Consider the following 18,637-nt stretch of genomic DNA (forward strand, 5'->3'; position numbering starts at 1 on the left):
ACACATTTCACTTTTAGTATAAGTACAAAATTACTCAGGTGAAATCCAGGTACATCAACATTTTACTTGGAGCACTTGAACAAACGTGTTAGCTACTTCGCACCACTGGATATCATCCTAATACACCAACATCTGGCCCGTTACATGGCAGCGTCCAGAGTCTGTTAAAGTTCCACCATCAATATTTAGCACCATCTTTTGTGTAACCAGGGGTAGGCCTACAGGTGAAGCTTTTTGAGAAATCTGGTTCTGAACTAAAACAGAATATGACTCGGTCATGGATTCATTTTCTGGGAACCATGAATGTCTGAATTTTCAAATGTCAAGTATTAATTAAGGTGCTTTTAGTAGTTTCAGTCCACGATGCTGCTGTATGTAAGAAACGAGATTCCACCACGCTACGACTTGACTGAAGCGACTCATTTCACGTGTTCCATAAAACAACGGCTGGTGTGAAGCACTAAGAAATCATACCTCACATGCCTCCCGACTGTCCTTGCTCCTCCCCTCCCTCCTGGACATGTCGAGGATGTTTTCTCGAAGGTAAAATATGTGACTCATCAGGAACTTTGTCCAGTGGAGCGAGGCTGTAAATGATTGATGACAGTAGACAGGGTCAGCACAGTTGAAACCACAAGTATTCAACCCACGTAACCTACAAGGCCTTCTACTGATTGACATGAACAGTCCGAGGAAATTCAACAATACATATTTTAGTGACTTTTGAACTTGTACACTTAAAGATTAAAGATACAAATGTCTCCAGGAGGAAAGTTATTTAACTCCAAATCAATAGTTTGTGGAGCATCCTTTGACCTTTATAAAGTTAACCTTTTTCCAACTCACCACAGCATCTATCGCCAAAGTCTTCAGGGGTCACTCAATAAACCCTCAATTTAATGCGTCTAGATTCTCACAGGTTTCTGACACAGCTTACTTTAGCACTTGGTTTCCACTGCTTTCTTCAAATTCATTTGGTTGACAGTCGCTGGAGAGACGAAGGAACCGAGCAGCACAGACACTGGAGAGACGAAGGAACCAAGCAGCACAGACGCTGGAAAGACGAAGGAACCAAGCAGCACAGACGCTGGAAAGACGAAGGAACCGAGCAGCACAGACGCTCATGTCTCACCTGAAGTGCTCTGGTTCAGTGAGACCAAACCATATCTGGTTTATCTGATTCCATTTATTAAATATCAACCTCACTGTTGTACATTTGTCCTGTTCCACATTTTAATGCAGTAAGAACAAACTTGTTTTCTCTCTAAAGGTCACTGTGGCCTTGAGTCTCATCTAGTGGTCAAGTGATCAGAGCCACTGTGGCTTCACGTCTGCCTCAATCATGTGGGGGTAATATCATAGGAGCACGCAGAGTGTTTCACGACACAAACATCAGCTTGTTCTCGTGGGTGAAATGGGCAGAACGCAAGTAAACTGCAAACTGACTTGTTGAAGGTAATTCTACAATCGAATGTACATACAGGTCAGACAAAAGGTAAAAAAGTCAAAGCACAATATTTTCATTGTGTCAGAAATTTAATATGGAAATGAACGAGGTCGAAGTGACTTAGTTTACATTATTCTAATTCAGACTTTAAGATCCTATTGATACAAACTGAATCCACTGGCTAAATGTGTTCCGAATGGCTCAAAACATGTTTGACACCGAACTGCAGTGAGCTCCTCTGCACATCTGAAGCACTGAGGTGAATGTTAGTGCTCTACCAGCTTCAGGAAGCTAAACGAGCTTCAGGGTTTTTAAATGATACATATAGAAAAACATGAGTCATGTTTGACGTTTATAACTGGCAGCAGGATCAGGAAAATATTCCTGAAACTGAACAGGAAATTATAAATTCTTGACAGGAGGGAAAGCAGCTAGGGAGAAATGTCCCAGAGAAGCAGTGCTCATCTCCCAATCCATCTGCACTTCTTCTCACGTTTTGTTGCTCTGCTCCCGCTACTTTATTTCTGTCACAGTCTGAAAGTCCTGTCTGCTTCGCTGACAGTCTCTTGAGAATGAGGTTCGTCTCATCCAGAACCGAGCTGACAGTCCTTTTACTGGACCATTGGCTGTGGAATAGCTAAAGAGTTGATGAAGGCATCGTAGTGCTGTGGGTGGCAGCGTTTGTATTCGTTGATTTTCCTCTTAATTTGTTTGGGTGTGTCTTGATAGTAGTTCTTCTCATCTCTGGCCATCGCCTGCAGGAGGAGGAAACAGGACAGTTTGAACCCTGCAAACTTTAAACTAGGCCAAAAGCGCCTGACATCACTAAGCCTAGGACAAAAAGAAAATAAAGCTCTACACAAACTGGGATTTAATGTCACATAAAAACACATTTAGACAGCAGTTAGAACAACTACAGTTATTTCAGCTGCTCAGAATTTAAAGGATGGAACATTGAAACTTAAAGGAAACGAAGGTCGCCGTCATCATGGAGCGCACTCAACTTAAAACACGACCCACGTCCATTTCTGATTCAACAACTGCTCAATTGTTATTAGTCACAAAATGTGGCAGCTCGAACGCTGACTAATAAACTTCGCCCTTTGTTGTTGTCACTGGCTAAATAATGAAATGTAAAATAAATCCCAGACTCACCTGTCAGTACAGCTGTAGTCAGAGCACTGGTATTAAGTACCCACGGGGTTAAACTCTATGTCAGTAGTTTGAAGGTGAGTTGCACCTTTTCAGATTTAACATCACCTTCTTTGGTTCCCATCTGTCACAATTCAAAACAGCTAGACCGGGACCATCAGAGACTCTCCTTGCTCAATATCTTAATGTAAATGATGGTTTATGATCTTTTTTACATCAAACGTTTCAAGCCTCAAACATCAAATCAGCTTTAAAATCCTATTTCATTCGCACTCTAATAAAAAATTCAGTGCATGTTTTATTAATTAGTGTATTAATCTAATACAGTTAATCTGTGGCATATATGAGTACCTTGTAGTCGTCCTTGTGCTCCCGGATCATATACTGAACATACTCGATCAGGTCGGAGGATAACGTCTTTGTGTCTTTCTCCGGTCGGCTGGCCTCTTCCTCCAGCTCTGCTCAAAAACACAGAAACAAAATCAGTGCATCTCTTAAAAGCTTTCAAGTCAAGAAGATGCAATAATGAGTAATAGGACCTTTATGTTCCTGTTTGCATAAAAATAATTTATCTACTTTGTAATGTGAAAATCATCCAAACTACACATTATTTTCTGAGCTGTAACACCTGTCTGTTGGTCTTATAAGTCATTCAGAGCTAAACACCTGAGCAACCGCGGCCAACTCCTCGAGCTTATACATATGATGACCCAATGTGCTGCAAAACTAAAGCTCTACTTTCATTAATGTAGTTCCAATGAATCACACACGAGTATCCAAATGAGGAAAATGACCGAACAGAGTCGTGACTTTTAAATGGAAAAAAAAAACAAACAAAACAAATTCAACAGTAACAGCAGCTTTTACAACAGTGGAATTTATGAGCGAGCAGAATTAGTTCGTAATGAATCACATTTCGCATGGAGCTTTCACACAGACCAGCTCTGATGAACTCTGACGTGCCAGTGTGCACGGTTAATAATTAAAATGGGGAGGAAAGTAGTTTTGCACAACACAATTTGGAATATTTCTACAGAAACTTTCATTGGTGCCTGAAGCAACACATGAATGGCAATCAGCCACATGTGGTGTTTTTATACAGTGCACAAAAACGACGCATGTAATCCAGTGACAGTGTTCTTTGGTACCAAGAAGTGTAAATGGATTTTCATTAGCCCGACTCGGCACACATCCGCGGCACACAGCAAAACCAACGAAACCTGAATATCTGAAAAAAGTGAAGTCAAGTTCCCAGAGGAAATTACTTACGTTTCAGAACGTAGGGCTTGGTAACAATGGTGACGGGGACCTTAGTCTCTGTTTCCTCACCGAGGAGCTACATGTGTGAACAGAAACACATTACATTTATATTTAGTCATTTAGCAGATGCTTTTCTCCAAAGCAGGTTAGGGTAAGCCTAAAGAGGTCTTGCCTTAGGACCCCTACAGGAGGTAGGCCCCCGCTGGGATTCAAACCCTGGTGGAGGGCAGCGATGTTACCACTACACAGTCCAGCTGTACATTATGATCAGCAGGTATGTGGATTCTGGGTTAAAGCACTAGGCCAAAGGAAGACCACAGATGATCCATCTTCTTCTTTTAAATGTAGAGTTTTTCCAGCACTGATGTTGTTTCAGGAGAAAATAAAGTTTAACTGAGTCCTATAGAGACAAAAATGTCTCGCTGTCACATGACAACAAAATGAGGCCCTGTCTGAAGCTGCTGGAAAACAAACTGCACCCCTCAGGGAGAAACATCAGTGACCACTGCAGAACAACCAAAAAATAAATGAAGCAATAAAAAATGAGCGCATGCATATGATTTACAGTACATCCTCACTGGTAACGTTTTCAAGTGCGCAAAATCAACATTTCATTTCTGAAACAGAGCTCTGTTTTTATGTCTACTGTTGTGCTGCCAATATTTGAATTTGTTTAATCTGTGTCTGTGACAAAAGTCTTACCGGGAAAAACTATGCAGGGTGGGTTTTATACATATTTAAAAATCACCCGTTATGAAATATATTTTTATTTTGGTTTAATCCTCACGTCCAACCCTCTGTCTTTCCTCTCTGGCATAAACAAAAACAACAAGAGCTTTTATTCTACTCAAAACCTGTATCTAGATGAAAATCTGCATAGCTGCTATGTTTGTGTTCAATCATATTAGAAAAGATAATTGAACAGAGTTTCAATTTGTTAGTAGAGACACATACCAGCAGGTGGCACAATGAACCTTGACAAAAAGGGAAATACCCGGAGAGCTACAAAAACTAAAGTATGACAGAAATGCTGAACTATTACAACTACAATACAAACGAGGTGCATTCACAGACAAGTAGTAAACGCATGCCCGAGCCAGAAGCAGTAACTTACTCTCTGTTTTTTTATCGGTAGAGCACGGTTTGGATCTGAAGTCAGACCCATCTCCTGGAGGTTCCTGGCCATGGACTTCCTGTTGTCCCATGCATTTCGAATCTGTGTACTAACAAATAAGACAAAATCCACAATCACGTCAGGCTGACACACAGCAGTGCTTCTGGAGGAGCAAACCAGAACAGTATTACAATTGATAGATAGATAGATACTTTATTGATCCCCAAGGGGAAATTTTGGTGTTGCAGCAGCCATTACACACAAAAACATTGAACATTAAGTAACATGATCTACACAACAATACACGAGACACAGTACAAGAATAACACACAGAATAGACAGTAATACCAACAAAACACACAGTAGGACTTGAATGTACGCTGATTAAACCATCAGCGTGGACACTGACTCTCTGTCAGGGAGTCATTGTACAGGCTGATGGCTGTTGGCACAAATGACTTCCTGAACCGTTCCTTGTCACAGCAGAGCTGGAGAAGTCTCTGACTAAAACTGCTCCGCTGTTTGATAAGCAGGCTGTGGAGAGGATGTGAGCTGTTCTCCATGATGCTCAGCAGTTTGTGCAGCATCCTCCTCTCCACCACCTGCTCTAAAGGTTCCAGAGAAGCCCCCAGCACAGAGCCAGCTTTCCTGATCATCTTATTCAGATACCCCCAACCTAAACCATTACGTGTGTAATGCAGCAACTCATAGTAGAGAACTAAACTGAAATGAATATAAAACTGCTGAGAGACTAAAGTGCCATGATAAACAGGGACTTTCTACAGTCTCGCAGCTAAAAACAGTTATTACATTTATCCAAAGCGACTACCAAGGTACAAGGACACGGCAGGGTAAGAGCAGGGAGGTCTACTGGATTTGATGCTACCACTACACAGTCCAGAGTCGTTGGTCGATTGTTTGGGGTGGCAACGTTAAACTAGTGATTTTAAAGTGTCACTTTGTGTTACTGACGAGAGTTACATTAAACACTTGTAGACAGACGACAGACAAACTAAAATCCCAGACACCAACACGCCCACTACTAGCTAACATTAGCCAGCATGAGCTAACACCAGCGAACATAACTAGCTAACATTGTCGGTGAAGATTCTCAGTCGTCCAGGTGACGTTATCTGGAAGTTGAGTCGTGGCCACTGGACTTCTTTAGGTCAGGAACCTAACAAGAAAGAAGTCCAGGAACCATGGTTCAACTTCCACATGAGCTAGCATTAGCGACCATAAGCTAACACGCTAATTTCCCGTCTCAAACCTACTTTTCTATCCTCGGGTTATATTTCTTAAAGAATTGTTTCTTCATCTTCTTCCGATCTTGATTATAATTGAACTTCTTTTTCTTTCCTGACTTCTTGGCTTTCGGCATTTTTGCTGATTTTCTGCGTGTCCACAGCAAAGAGGAGTTTGTTGATGTGAGGAAGCGACAACGTGCAGCGGCGACAGGAAGCACGTGTTTGGTTGTTCCTGTCACGTGACCACAGGCCAAGCTTCTTTCACCTTTGACCTTTTGTAAAATAAATTTAAAGTTTTTTCAAATTAGACACGTGAATAAAGAGCTCGTCATCAGCATCAGCACCGTCAGTAAAAATACTAATTAACACACAGTAATGTTTGGGATTGGTGCTGATATTTGATGAAATTCAATGTGGGATTCAATTTGGTTTAATTAAGATTTATTATAATTTATCTATTAATTTAATAATTACTCATCAATACGTAAAGAGATCAACACTTCTTTCAGTGTATGTGGCAACAGGAACACACCGAGTGTGTCACTGGAAACCATCACCCCCAGTTCAGAGTTGACATGAGGAACTTTTCAGGCCTCTTCTGTTGACAAGTACATTTTACATTTAGTCATTTATCAGACGCTTTTATCCAAACGACTTACAAGTGAGGAACAAAATCTAAGTCAAGGAGAAAAACATCAAAGCAAAGAAGAGTTTCTGTTTGAAGAGATGTGAGAACAAAAGAGCAGTTGTCAGGTTCATGAGCTCTGAACTAACCATGTTAAATATCTGTGTGTAACGGGTGTAAAACTGACACAAACGATGGTCACGCTGATTGCTGTTTTCCTTTTCTTTATTTGCTCTGTAGAAAACAATAACACACATTGTTTTCTGGCTTGTCCTGCACATCTGACCCCCTCAGCGATGCCTAGCGGCAGTGTGAGGGAAAGGGGGTCTTTCTCTCATAACATGCAATTACAACATACATTACAGAGGCTCTACAAAATAGTCAGAGCTCTATACCTTGCTGCAATATATACTTTACATAGTATATTAATAATCAAAAGCAGCAACTTTTTTACCTTTACATATTACAAACCACAATAACAAATATTAACAATTTTCTTCAGCATTTGAATATAAACCATGAAAATACACTCAAAACTAAGCTATTGCATGTGGTTGGATGACGGGATATAAATAACAGACATGAAAACTAAATGGAAAGAAACATACCTGTAGAAAACAATAACACACATTGTTTTCTGGCTTGTCCTGCACATCTGACCCCTATATGTACAAAAATAAAGTTTTCAATGAGAATCCAATAAAAACTCTACACAGCTACTTTAACACACCACATGGCGGCCTGCTGTTAAGCTAGTGGCGCTAAAGAGTAAAACAAAAACGGCTATAAAACTTATACTAACGGTCAAAACTAAACGAGAATGGCTCAATATCATTGTAACATTAAAAGCTAAAGTTATACAGTTGAAACAACATAATAAACAACTTATGCTATATAGAAATTAGCATAATAGCGCCACCCGCGTTTCTACACACCACTTACCCTCAGCGATGCCTAGCGGCAGTGTGAGGGAAGGGGGAGGGGGACGAGACACGGAGACTCAAGAGGTACGGAAATTCAGGAGGAACATAAAAGGCGATGTGCGGCAATACAGATTCCCAAAAGGGACAAACAAAGTGCAAATAAAAACTGCTCAATAAGATAAAATTCACAAATACTAAATTAAATTTTCATAATAATAAATAAAATTCACAACATAATTAAAAATAATAATTCTAAAATAAAGTGACTTTTCTAATCTGTTACACCCGCCTCCACTGAATTTTATCAACCTTGAGCACCTACTACACAGTACATCCAGAAAAACAACAATCTCACAATCACAGTCCAAGGGTCATCAAACAAAACAAAACCCAACATCTCAGGTATCCCATAAGGATGAAGTGGCAAGAGAGCAGCGCTCATCCCTCAAGCCAGCTACTGGTAACAGGGTGCCTGGTACACCCCACAAGACCCTATCATACAGTGTAGTATAAGCCCGTGACAAATATACAAAACATGCAAAAATGCACCATCACAAAATGTTCATAAAGCTATAGGGCAACGCCCTTCCAGGATCAGAAATTATCAAGGAGAGCCTGAAACACAGACTCGCAAACACCTTTAACACTAAACTTATCCTGAACAACGTCCTGTCTGGACATGGTCTGTATCAGACGATTAACAGGTTTGACCAGGCGGCCAAATCTTGATCTAACCTGTGCGTGTGTGCAAGAAGGGTGACCGTGCATGTGTGTGGTCTGATCAACAATGTGTAAGTCGTGCGTTGTGTCGTCTGTATGTGTCATGTTGTCAAGCACAGGGTTCGACTGCTTTACATCAGCAACCATGTCAGTCACAGACTCAGAGTCACATGTCACAGATTGACCAGTCAAAAGTCCATCAGCTGGGTGGGGGGATTCCTGGGGATCAGAGGAAACGCTGGTCCTGTCAGTAACATCCACCGTAGATAGACCCGGCACAGACAATTGTGTAACCCACTCAAACGTTCTCCTGTCAGCATCCGCGGGATGACTTGAGTGGCCTACACCATCTCCAAAGTGCACAGATGAGTTGATGTCACTTTCAGCATCAGGGCCATCACCACCCTCACTATCTACATTCCCTCTCTCAGGCTGGGTTCCCACAACCTCTCCGACATAGTCTGAGACCGGTGAACTTGCAACAGATGTGGATGAAGGCAGATTAGACATGTCAGAGGAACTCCCTAAAGGGAGGAAGTTGACCAGCATGAGCAGGTTCCTGTGTACCACCTTCTCTCGACCAGAGACCGTGTCACATATGCGATATGTGTGCGTTACAGGATTCATGTTCGTCACTGTGTAGACGGTGGATTCCCATTTGTCAGCAAGTTTCTTCTTGCCCCTTTCTGTCCGATTGGCTAAGAGCACCCTGTCCCCGATTTAGATGTCAGATCCTTTCAGTTTCCTGTTGTAGAGCTGGGTGTGTCTTGTTTGCTCTTTCACTGCATGTTCCTGGGCAATCACCATAGCCTCCTTCAGGTCAGTGGTGAGAGAATCCACATATTTATCATAGCTCATCACAGTGGAATCATGAAGGACAGTGCGGAAAAGAATGTCAACAGGGAGACGAGGGGTTCGGCCAAACATGAGGTAAAAAGGGGGGTAGCCAGTTGTCTCATGGGCTGTGCAGTTGTACATGAAGGTCAGAGTCTGCAGCCGTCGTGGCCAATCTGCTTTTGCCTCAGGAGGCAATGCTCGGATCATACCGCCCAGGGTCCGATTAAATCGTTCCACACTTCCGTTCCCCATAGGGTGATAGGGGGTAGTATGTGATTTCCTGACACCAGAAACTTTAAGGAGCTCACTTATCAGCTGACTCTCAAAGTTGGCACCTTGGTCACTGTGAACCCTCTCAGGGAATCCGAAAACACAGAAATATCGGTCCCAGAGAACTTTTGCCACCTGCTTAGCCGTCTGATCTTTACAGGGGAAAGCCTGAGCCATCTTAGTAAAATGATCTGTAATCACTAAGACATCAACGGACTTGTTCCTGTGATCTTCAGCCGACCAAAAGTCAATGCAGACCAATTCCAATGGCCTAGTTGTTGTTATAGCTTCCAGAGGGGCTCTCCCTTCAGGCTCAGCTGTTTTACTGACAACACACCGTTGACAATGGCGGACGTAATCCCTCACATCTCTTTCAATGTTTGGCCAAAAGAATCTCTGTCTTGTTAAGTTGAGTGTCCTAAACTGAGCTTGATGTCCAGCCTCATCATGGACACCTTTGAGGACCTCATCCTTGAGAGAGTCAGGAACAACGTATTGGGAACGTTTGGCCTTGGTTTTTGGGTCTTTTGAGACTCTGTACAGCACGCCATTACTCACAGCAAGCTTATCCCAATGCCTCAAGAATCTTGTGACAGAAGCAGACTCTTTCGCTCGCTCTCTTCTAGAGGGTCTCCGCCGTCTCTCAACATAAAACAGGATACGGGAAAGAGTCTTGTCCTCTAACTGCTTGTCACGAAGGTCTCTTTCAGTGTACGCAGTCAGGGTGTTCAGTTGTGGTGGAAGCAACTGCGGCAGGTGCTGTAACGTCTGCACTGCCCTGGCCCTTGGACCTGCATCCCATCCAATATGTGACTGCAACAGGGCAGACACATCCTTGTCTTCTATGAACTGAACGCACTGGTGAAGTGGTTCGCATGGAGACAGTGCTTCACTACCTACTGAAATGGGTTTGGCATGACTGGTTGACCGGAAGGCATCTTGGACAGAGTTACTGGACATGCCCTTGATTTCAGCCAGCAGGCTTGCATAGGGCTCAGCAAGCAGTCTGTGACCAATACACTCCTTGACAAAAGGCACACGGCTCAAGGCATCAGCCACTGTGTTCTGGTGACCTGGGACATATCTGATGTCAAAGTCATAGCAAGCCAACTTGGCTACCCATCGTTGCTCACAACAGTCCAACTTTGGTTTTGTCAGAATATGAGTTAACGGATTGTTGTCAGTCCAAACTGTGAATTTATGACCTTTGAGCCAGTGACTAAACTTGTCACAGACCGACCATTTCAAAGCCAGAAACTCCAAACGGTGGGCTGGGTAGTTCTTTTGGGACTGAGTCAATGACTTACTGGCAAACGCAATGGGTCTAGCCCGCGCTTCACCTTCCTGAATCTGAGACAGCACGGCCCCTATGCCATCCAAAGAAGCATCAGTTGACAACATAAAAGGACGACTGAAGTCAGGGTGGGCAAGGACCACAGTGCGGATCAATGAAGCCTTAAGTGTTTCAAAGGCCTGCTCTTGTTGTGGTGTCCAGTCAGCTGCACACAGCTTCCGTCCAGACATTTTGTTTTTAAGACATGTCCTCTTCTTCTTTCCACCTTTCAACATCTCAAAGAGCGGCTTAGCAATGGCAGAGTATCCTGGTACAAAATGCTGATAGTAGTTTACCATGCCCAGAAAAGATCTTATACGCTTCCGTGATGGAGTCACACCATCAGCTTCCATAAGGTCAGCACATGTCATGTTTGCGATGTTCTCAACCTTAGCAGGGTCCGTCGAGACACCACTCTCATCAATTACGTGGCCGAGAAACTTCACAGACCTCCTGAGGAAGAAGCACTTTTTGGGTGCTAACTTGAGATTATGGCCACGCAACCTGTCAAATACCATTTGCAAGCGCAGCAAGGCTGTCTCTTCATCTGGGGCAAACACCAGCAGATCATCAAGATAGCAAAGCAAGCTAAGGTAGTTCTGGTCACCAAAAATGCTGGTCATCATCCGCATAAAACTGCCTGGGCTGTTACACAGACCCTGAGGGAGACGGTTATATTCATACAGGCCCATAGGTGTTGTAAAGGCAGAGTACTTCCGATCCTCCTCATGAAGTGGCATGTTGTAAAACCCCGATGTTAAGTCCATCGTGCTGAAAAGACTGTTTCCTCCCAATGCTGCTAGACAGTCCGCCTGGTGTGGGAGAGGATGAGCATCTTTCAAGGTTCTCTTGTTCAACCAACGAAAGTCTGTGCAAATACGGAGATCACCGTTTTTCTTCCACACAAGAACAAGTGGTGACGCGTACTCACTGGTTGATTTCCTGATTATCTCCTTGTCCTCCATTTCACTCAGCACTTGGCGCAGCTTCTGATACTGTCCAGGGGGCACGCGTCTGTAGGGGAGCCTGAAAGGTCGGTTGTCTGAGAGGTGGATGCGATGCACAAAACCTTTCGCCTCACCACAGTCGAGATGGTGGCGTGAAAAGATGTCCTCATACTGTAAAACCAGACCAGCCAACTTCTTCTTACAGTCCTCTGAAACCTCACACGACTCAATGTCGACGTTACTGAGCCCAGCTGATCTGAGTTTGTCTGCAGCAGAATGTACGTCACTAGACATCGTCACTGACTGTGAACAGCTGACCAGAAAATGATCTGGCTGAGCAACCTCGTCCATGTCCTCAATGGCTATGCAGGAGTAAACATCAGCCAGCTTTGCATTGCGGCGCAGTAACACAGGTCTGACAGACATATTAATGAGCTTGAGGGGGACCCACCTATCACCCCACAGAGGAGTCACGATCCTTGCCACTAACACACCTCTAGGAGCTGAACGGGAAGATGTTGGCTCTGTCATAACTGTACTGCCCGGGGAGATGGCAGTGTTCTTTGGCAGCTTCCCCCAGACAAGATACTCTTGACCAGGCTCAAGGCAAGTAGCAGAGTTGCACCTGACAGTACCAATTTTATCTGGGATGGTTTCACCTCTCCAGGGGTTCAAACCTGCAAGCATAGACAGGAATTGCTCAGCTTCTGGGTCTGCGGGTGAGCAGGGGCTGGACACTGTTTTCCAATAAGACTCACACAGCTTAGACCGATGAAGGATGTGCTTGATAACATTGGTCCCCAATATCAGCTCGTCATGCTGACCTGAAACAACAAGTATGGGAACTGACATCTTACAGCCATACACTTCCATCTCCACTTCAAAAGCACATTTGGGCTTGACCCGAAGTCCACCACATCCAACAAGAACCACATTCACATCAGACTTGTGAAGGTCAGTAAGTAAACCAGCTTCTCTCAATTTCATCTCAGCCACCTCATTGACACTACAGGCCATGGATCCGCTATCCAACATGCCACCAATTTCCACTGTTCCACCAAACACAACAGGTGTGTAAAACAGGCTGTCACTGCTGCCGACCCTGTGAACATTCTGATAGACAATCAAATCTTTACAACATGAGTCTTTCGCAGAAGTGTAAACTGTCTCAGCATCAAGTGGAACATCTGTGCGGGAGTCTGAGTTGAGACCTGTACTGCCTCCCTCCAAATACAGGTCAGTCAGTTTTCCGAAGACTGTGGTTGAGAGGAGTTTATGCCTGGGCACGTCTGTCTAGTGTGGCCTGGGGCAAGACAGGTAAAACACAATCTGTCAGACATACAATGTGATATAGTACTGTGGCCAGCGTCATCACAGACCTTACAGACTGTCTCATTGGGGCGTCTTTCCCGACGTGAGCTTGGGAATCTCCTGGCACGGGTTGAATGACTGCCACGTTGCTGCATTTTATCCATCATCCCCTGAAAAATATCAACCATCCGGGTAAGGAGTTTCTCCTCCGTCTGTTGAAGGTTTTGTGCCATGGCTGGAATGGAGGTGCAGCGCACAGTGTGGTCGGGCTCAGCCGGAACAGGGCAAGAGGCAGGGGTCAAATGATCTTGGCGGCAGGCTGGACGCTGCACTTGGGCCGGAGTACAAGCATAGCAATGTGTGGGCACCGTCGGGTCTACTGGAGATAAGCTAGGCTGGTCAGTGGTGATGGTGGTAGTGTGATTCTTTAACTGTGCAGCCCCTGTGACTCTGCCACTAGCTCTCAGCTCTCTCTGATAATCATCAATACGAAGTTGAACATCACGGGACGTCCACTCATTAATGGGCTTACATTTCAGTGTGTATGACAGGTCTGGATCAGGGCAATGTTTGACAAACATGAGTGCCACTTCATCAGCCATGTTCTCCGTCCGTTTACCTTGTCTCTGCAGGCCCTCCATGGCCAAGTCTGCTGCCTTATTCAGCCGTATCCAGTAGTCAACAGGATTTTCTTTGTGTCTGGGCAGGGTGGCATAAAAATCGGCAAGAGGGAGACATGAGGGAGCATCACTAAAATAGTGGAGAAGAACATCATAAACAATCTCAGGTGACTTTTTAACATCAAGACCTGAATCACTACGTAAGGCAATCCTCACAACATCTCTGGCTTTGCCGAGTAAGTGGCTCATAATCTCCTCTGCCTGGCCATCCACAGGGATCTCATGTTTTCTGAGATGAGATTTAGTCATGTCAATCCAGTCTTGCACAGAGTACTTGTCGGTGTTCTCACCTCTGAATGTCGGGAGTTCTCTGTCTGACTTAACATGGACTGTCACATGAGGAAGGTCTTGTCTAACAGTGTCACGGTATGTAGTCTGAGCAGTGGGGGTAGTGAGATTATCACCAGATGTGTTCATAACACCAGCCGACAATAACTTAGCAACAATAGATTCCCCAATCTGAGCACCTAACTGCCCTACCATGTCTGTGAGATGGTGGATGGCATCAGCATCACTGTCCGGGGTGGAAGTATAGACACTTCCTCTTCTGAACCCACGAACGGGGGTACAAGTTGGGCTATGGCTCAACCCACTATCTTTATTACCATCAGGCACTGACTTAGAATGACCCACATCCCTATTTTCAATGATATCACTTAACAACAAACCCCTTCCCTTAGACAGATGCGGATTAATGTACCTATCCATTATGCATTAAATGCATCAGAAAACAGAACAGAAATAGGCTCAGAAAACACTACTTGCACTCGCTAAGGTAATAAAAAAAAAAACACAAGTTCAAACCACATAGGAAAGATACACAGGACCACAGGATCTTGATGAGCAGATCAGGAAAGCAGCGCAGCATCCACGGTGTCCAGCATCAAGCTGAACCGAAGATCCAAGGAGTCACGGCACCAGTGTAACGGGTGTAAAACTGACACAAACGATGGTCACGCTGATTGCTGTTTTCCTTTTCTTTATTTGCTCTGTAGAAAACAATAACACACATTGTTTTCTGGCTTGTCCTGCACATCTGACCCCCTCAGCGATGCCTAGTGGCAGTGTGAGGGAAAGGGGGTCTTTCTCTCATAACATGCAATTACAACATACATTACAGAGGCTCTACAAAATAGTCAGAGCTCTATACCTTGCTGCAATATATACTTTACATAGTATATTAATAATCAAAAGCAGCAACTTTTTTACCTTTACATATTACAAACCACAATAACAAATATTAACAATTTTCTTCAGCATTTGAATATAAACCATGAAAATACACTCAAAACTAAGCTATTGCATGTGGTTGGATGACGGGATATAAATAACAGACATGAAAACTAAATGGAAAGAAACATACCTGTAGAAAACAATAACACACATTGTTTTCTGGCTTGTCCTGCACATCTGACCCCTATATGTACAAAAATAAAGTTTTCAATGAGAATCCAATAAAAACTCTACACAGCTACTTTAACACACCACATGGCGGCCTGCTGTTAAGCTAGTGGCGCTAAAGAGTAAAACAAAAACGGCTATAAAACTTATACTAACGGTCAAAACTAAACGAGAATGGCTCAATATCATTGTAACATTAAAAGCTAAAGTTATACAGTTGAAACAACATAATAAACAACTTATGCTATATAGAAATTAGCATAATAGCGCCACCCGCGTTTCTACACACCACTTACCCTCAGCGATGCCTAGCGGCAGTGTGAGGGGAGGGGGAGGGGGACGAGACACGGAGACTCAAGAGGTACGGAAATTCAGGAGGAACATAAAAGGCGATGTGCGGCAATACAGATTCCCAAAAGGGACAAACAAAGTGCAAATAAAAACTGCTCAATAAGATAAAATTCACAAATACTAAATTAAATTTTCATAATAATAAATAAAATTCACAACATAATTAAAAATAATAATTCTAAAATAAAGTGACTTTTCTAATCTGTTACATGTGCAGTAGGAAAACTTGGCCCAAAGTCACAGCCACTACACTCTTTTATTTTCTAAAACCCATCTTTGTATATATGCTTTTTAAAACCAAACCTCTTCCCTGTTTCTTTAGATCCTGTCATATTTGGTCTGTGAATGGCCGTGTACTTGACTCTGTGGTGGATGACAGTCATCAGCATTGACCGAAGGCTTTTACTACTTCTCTTCTTATTAAAATAATTCAGACTTATATCAAAATGAAAGAAGACAAAAAGAGCTAAAGTGATAAGAAAACTTCTGGCACTGGTCTTTAACTCAGTAATTATTCAGATACTAACGTGCAGCAGTTTGAAATCAGCTGCAGCTCTTATCCTCTAGAGGTCAGCATGGGTCAACAGACAACAGGAAACATGAAATCCTTGACTTTTACTAAAAACAACAGCTTTTCTTCAAATGTCAGTCCTTCCTTACTTTTGCCTTCTCTGCAGTGACAGTGTGAATTCGACCTGTTGACAGTGGTGGCACCAGAATCCCCACTGTGTGTGTTCTTCATCTGCAGGATGCTAATTCAATTCAATTCAATTCAATTCAATTTTATTTGTAGAGCGCTTTTTACAATCGACATTGTCACAAAGCAGCTTTACACAACCAAAGAACAGTACATGAACAGTGAATGTGTATGAGTCATAATAATCAGATTGTCCTTGATGAGCAAGCCGAGGGCGACAGTGGCAAGGAAAAACTCCCTGAGAAGGCAACAGGAAGAAACCTTGAGAGGAACCAGACTCAACAGGGAACCCATCCTCATATGGGTGATTACATGCTGTGTAGGCAGCAGTCCAGTATAACAGTTAAAGTCTTTTAAGTTAATATGGAGTCCAGTTAGTTATTGCAGGCAGACTTGTTCCATTCCTTGACTATCGAGCGTTGAGTCGAGACCTCCAAGAAACAGCTTCCGACGTCCGCCGAGGCCGGGACCGACATCATAGTAGCTTGTGACCAATCCAGTCTCCAAACGCATCCCAAAGGGCAAAAGGTGGATCAAGGCGACGAGATCTCCAGCCAGAAGTTGGGCGTCAGGACGAGTCAGACAGGTCCAGAGGGCAAAGGGTGGAATGACGTGTAGCTCGACAGAGAGACAGGAAGAGGGAAAAGAGAGAGGGAGAGGGAAAGAGAGAGAAGAGGAGAGATTGCAGTTAGTTGTATTCACAGTTGGATAAAGTTTGAGGTGAATGTATATTTAGTGTAGTGCAGCAGGGACTCTGGCAGGACTAATTATGACAGCCTAACTAAAAGAGTGGGTTCAGAAGGAAACACAGAGATGAGGGCTCACTGGGATGTAGAGCAACCGAACACTTTACCATCAACAAACCCGAGTGATCAGTGAGAGTTGGGAAGACAGCATCTAAACATACCAGTTCACCATAATGCTCTACGTCCATGAGTCCTTCCCAGATCTATTTACTCAAATGCTTGACTAAATAAATAGGTTTTCAGCCTAGACTTAAACACTGAGACTGTGTCTGAGTCCCGAACGCTATTTGGAAGGCTATTCCATAACTTTGGGGCTTTGTAAGAAAAGGCTCTGCCCCCAGCTGTAGTTTTTAGGATACGAGGCACTGACAGGCAGCCAGCATCCTTTGATAGAAGTAGGCGTGGTGGATCATAAGACACTAGCAGTTCACTCAGATACTGCGGCGCAAGACCATTTAATGCTTTAAATGTCAAAAGTAGTATTTTAAAATCAATGCGAAATTTCACGGGGAGCCAATGAAGTGTAGATAAGATAGGCGAGATGTGCTCGTATCTTCTGGTTCGAGTGAGGACTCTCGCTGCTGCATTCGGAACTAACTGAAGCTTGTTTATGCACCTGGTTGAACAGCCAGACAGTAAGGCATTACAGTAGTCCAACCTAGAGGTGATGAAAGCATGGACTAATTTTTCTGCATCATTTAGTGACAAAATATTCCTTATCTTGGCAATATTTCTGAGGTGAAAGAAAGCTGTCCTGGTGACATTATCTACATGAGCTTCAAATGAAAGACTGGAATCTAGAATCACACCAAGGTCTTTTAATGTTGCACTAGATGCTAAATATTCTTTATTGAGGGAGAGAAGCAAAAACCCTTTGACTCTTTGGTAGAATAAGTAAAGAGAAACGACTGTTTGGTACTTTTACGTTTCTATCAGACCTCACATCAGCCATTGTGTTCACACCTTTCCTCCACTTGTGTCTGTGCGAGATGCAGAGAAGGAGGACGTAGTTTGCCACAGACTGTCATCTGATAAGTGGGAGCATCATTACTACACCTCCAGGCCCTGGTGGCTTATTTGACTGACGGAGGGCTGCTCACCTGGTCTCCACAATCACCTGATCTGAACCTGAACCTGAGGAATTATCGGCTACTGTCCAGTGTGATGATGCCAAATTGAAAACCCTAATCATATAATTAATAATCATCTAATACACTGTAACAGTGTCAAAGAAAGATCCAGTGTGAGGCAAAGAGCAGTGGAGCAGAGTGAGACCCCTTCAGGTCCTGGGCTTTGTTCGAAGGCCACTTTGGAGCACACTGATGAGTCTGGTTCTTCTTCCTCCTCCTGTGTGAGTGACAGCAGCTTCAGGGCGGAGAGACGAAGGCAGGAGGAGGAGAAAGAGGAGGAGAGAGAGGTGAGGAGGGGTGAGACGGGACGGCACAGGCTGGGGCGCGGAGTCTTCCTCCTCGGCGGTGGGAGGAGGTGGTGGACGGTGTTCAGGAGCCAACTGAGGTCGAAGCCGCCGTGCGGGACCAGGGGCTCGGTCTGCACGCCCGGACCGGACAGCATCATC

General features: G+C 43.8%; 2 protein-coding genes across 2 annotated transcripts; both read right to left on the reverse strand.

Moving 5' to 3' along the window:
- Window positions 1-1,517: 1,517 nt before the first annotated feature.
- Window positions 1,518-6,429, reverse strand: nop16 (NOP16 nucleolar protein homolog (yeast)). Its single transcript, XM_026373482.1, has 5 exons — window positions 6,248-6,429; window positions 4,974-5,082; window positions 3,869-3,935; window positions 2,951-3,057; window positions 1,518-2,202 (listed from the first exon to the last, which is right to left on the reverse strand). Exons 1-5 carry the CDS (start codon window positions 6,352-6,354, stop codon window positions 2,059-2,061), a joined length of 534 nt encoding a protein of 177 aa, XP_026229267.1. The 5' UTR covers window positions 6,355-6,429; the 3' UTR covers window positions 1,518-2,058.
- A 6,406-nt stretch (window positions 6,430-12,835) lies between these two features.
- LOC113170836 lies at window positions 12,836-15,811 on the reverse strand. Its single transcript, XM_026373108.2, has 2 exons — window positions 15,230-15,811; window positions 12,836-14,855 (listed from the first exon to the last, which is right to left on the reverse strand). Exon 2 carries the CDS (start codon window positions 14,572-14,574, stop codon window positions 13,117-13,119), a length of 1,458 nt encoding a protein of 485 aa, XP_026228893.1. The 5' UTR covers window positions 14,575-14,855; window positions 15,230-15,811; the 3' UTR covers window positions 12,836-13,116.
- Between the last annotated feature and the right edge of the window lie 2,826 nt (window positions 15,812-18,637).

This window comes from Anabas testudineus, chromosome 14, assembly GCF_900324465.2.
Source record: "Anabas testudineus chromosome 14, fAnaTes1.2, whole genome shotgun sequence".
NCBI lineage: Eukaryota > Metazoa > Chordata > Actinopteri > Anabantiformes > Anabantidae > Anabas > Anabas testudineus.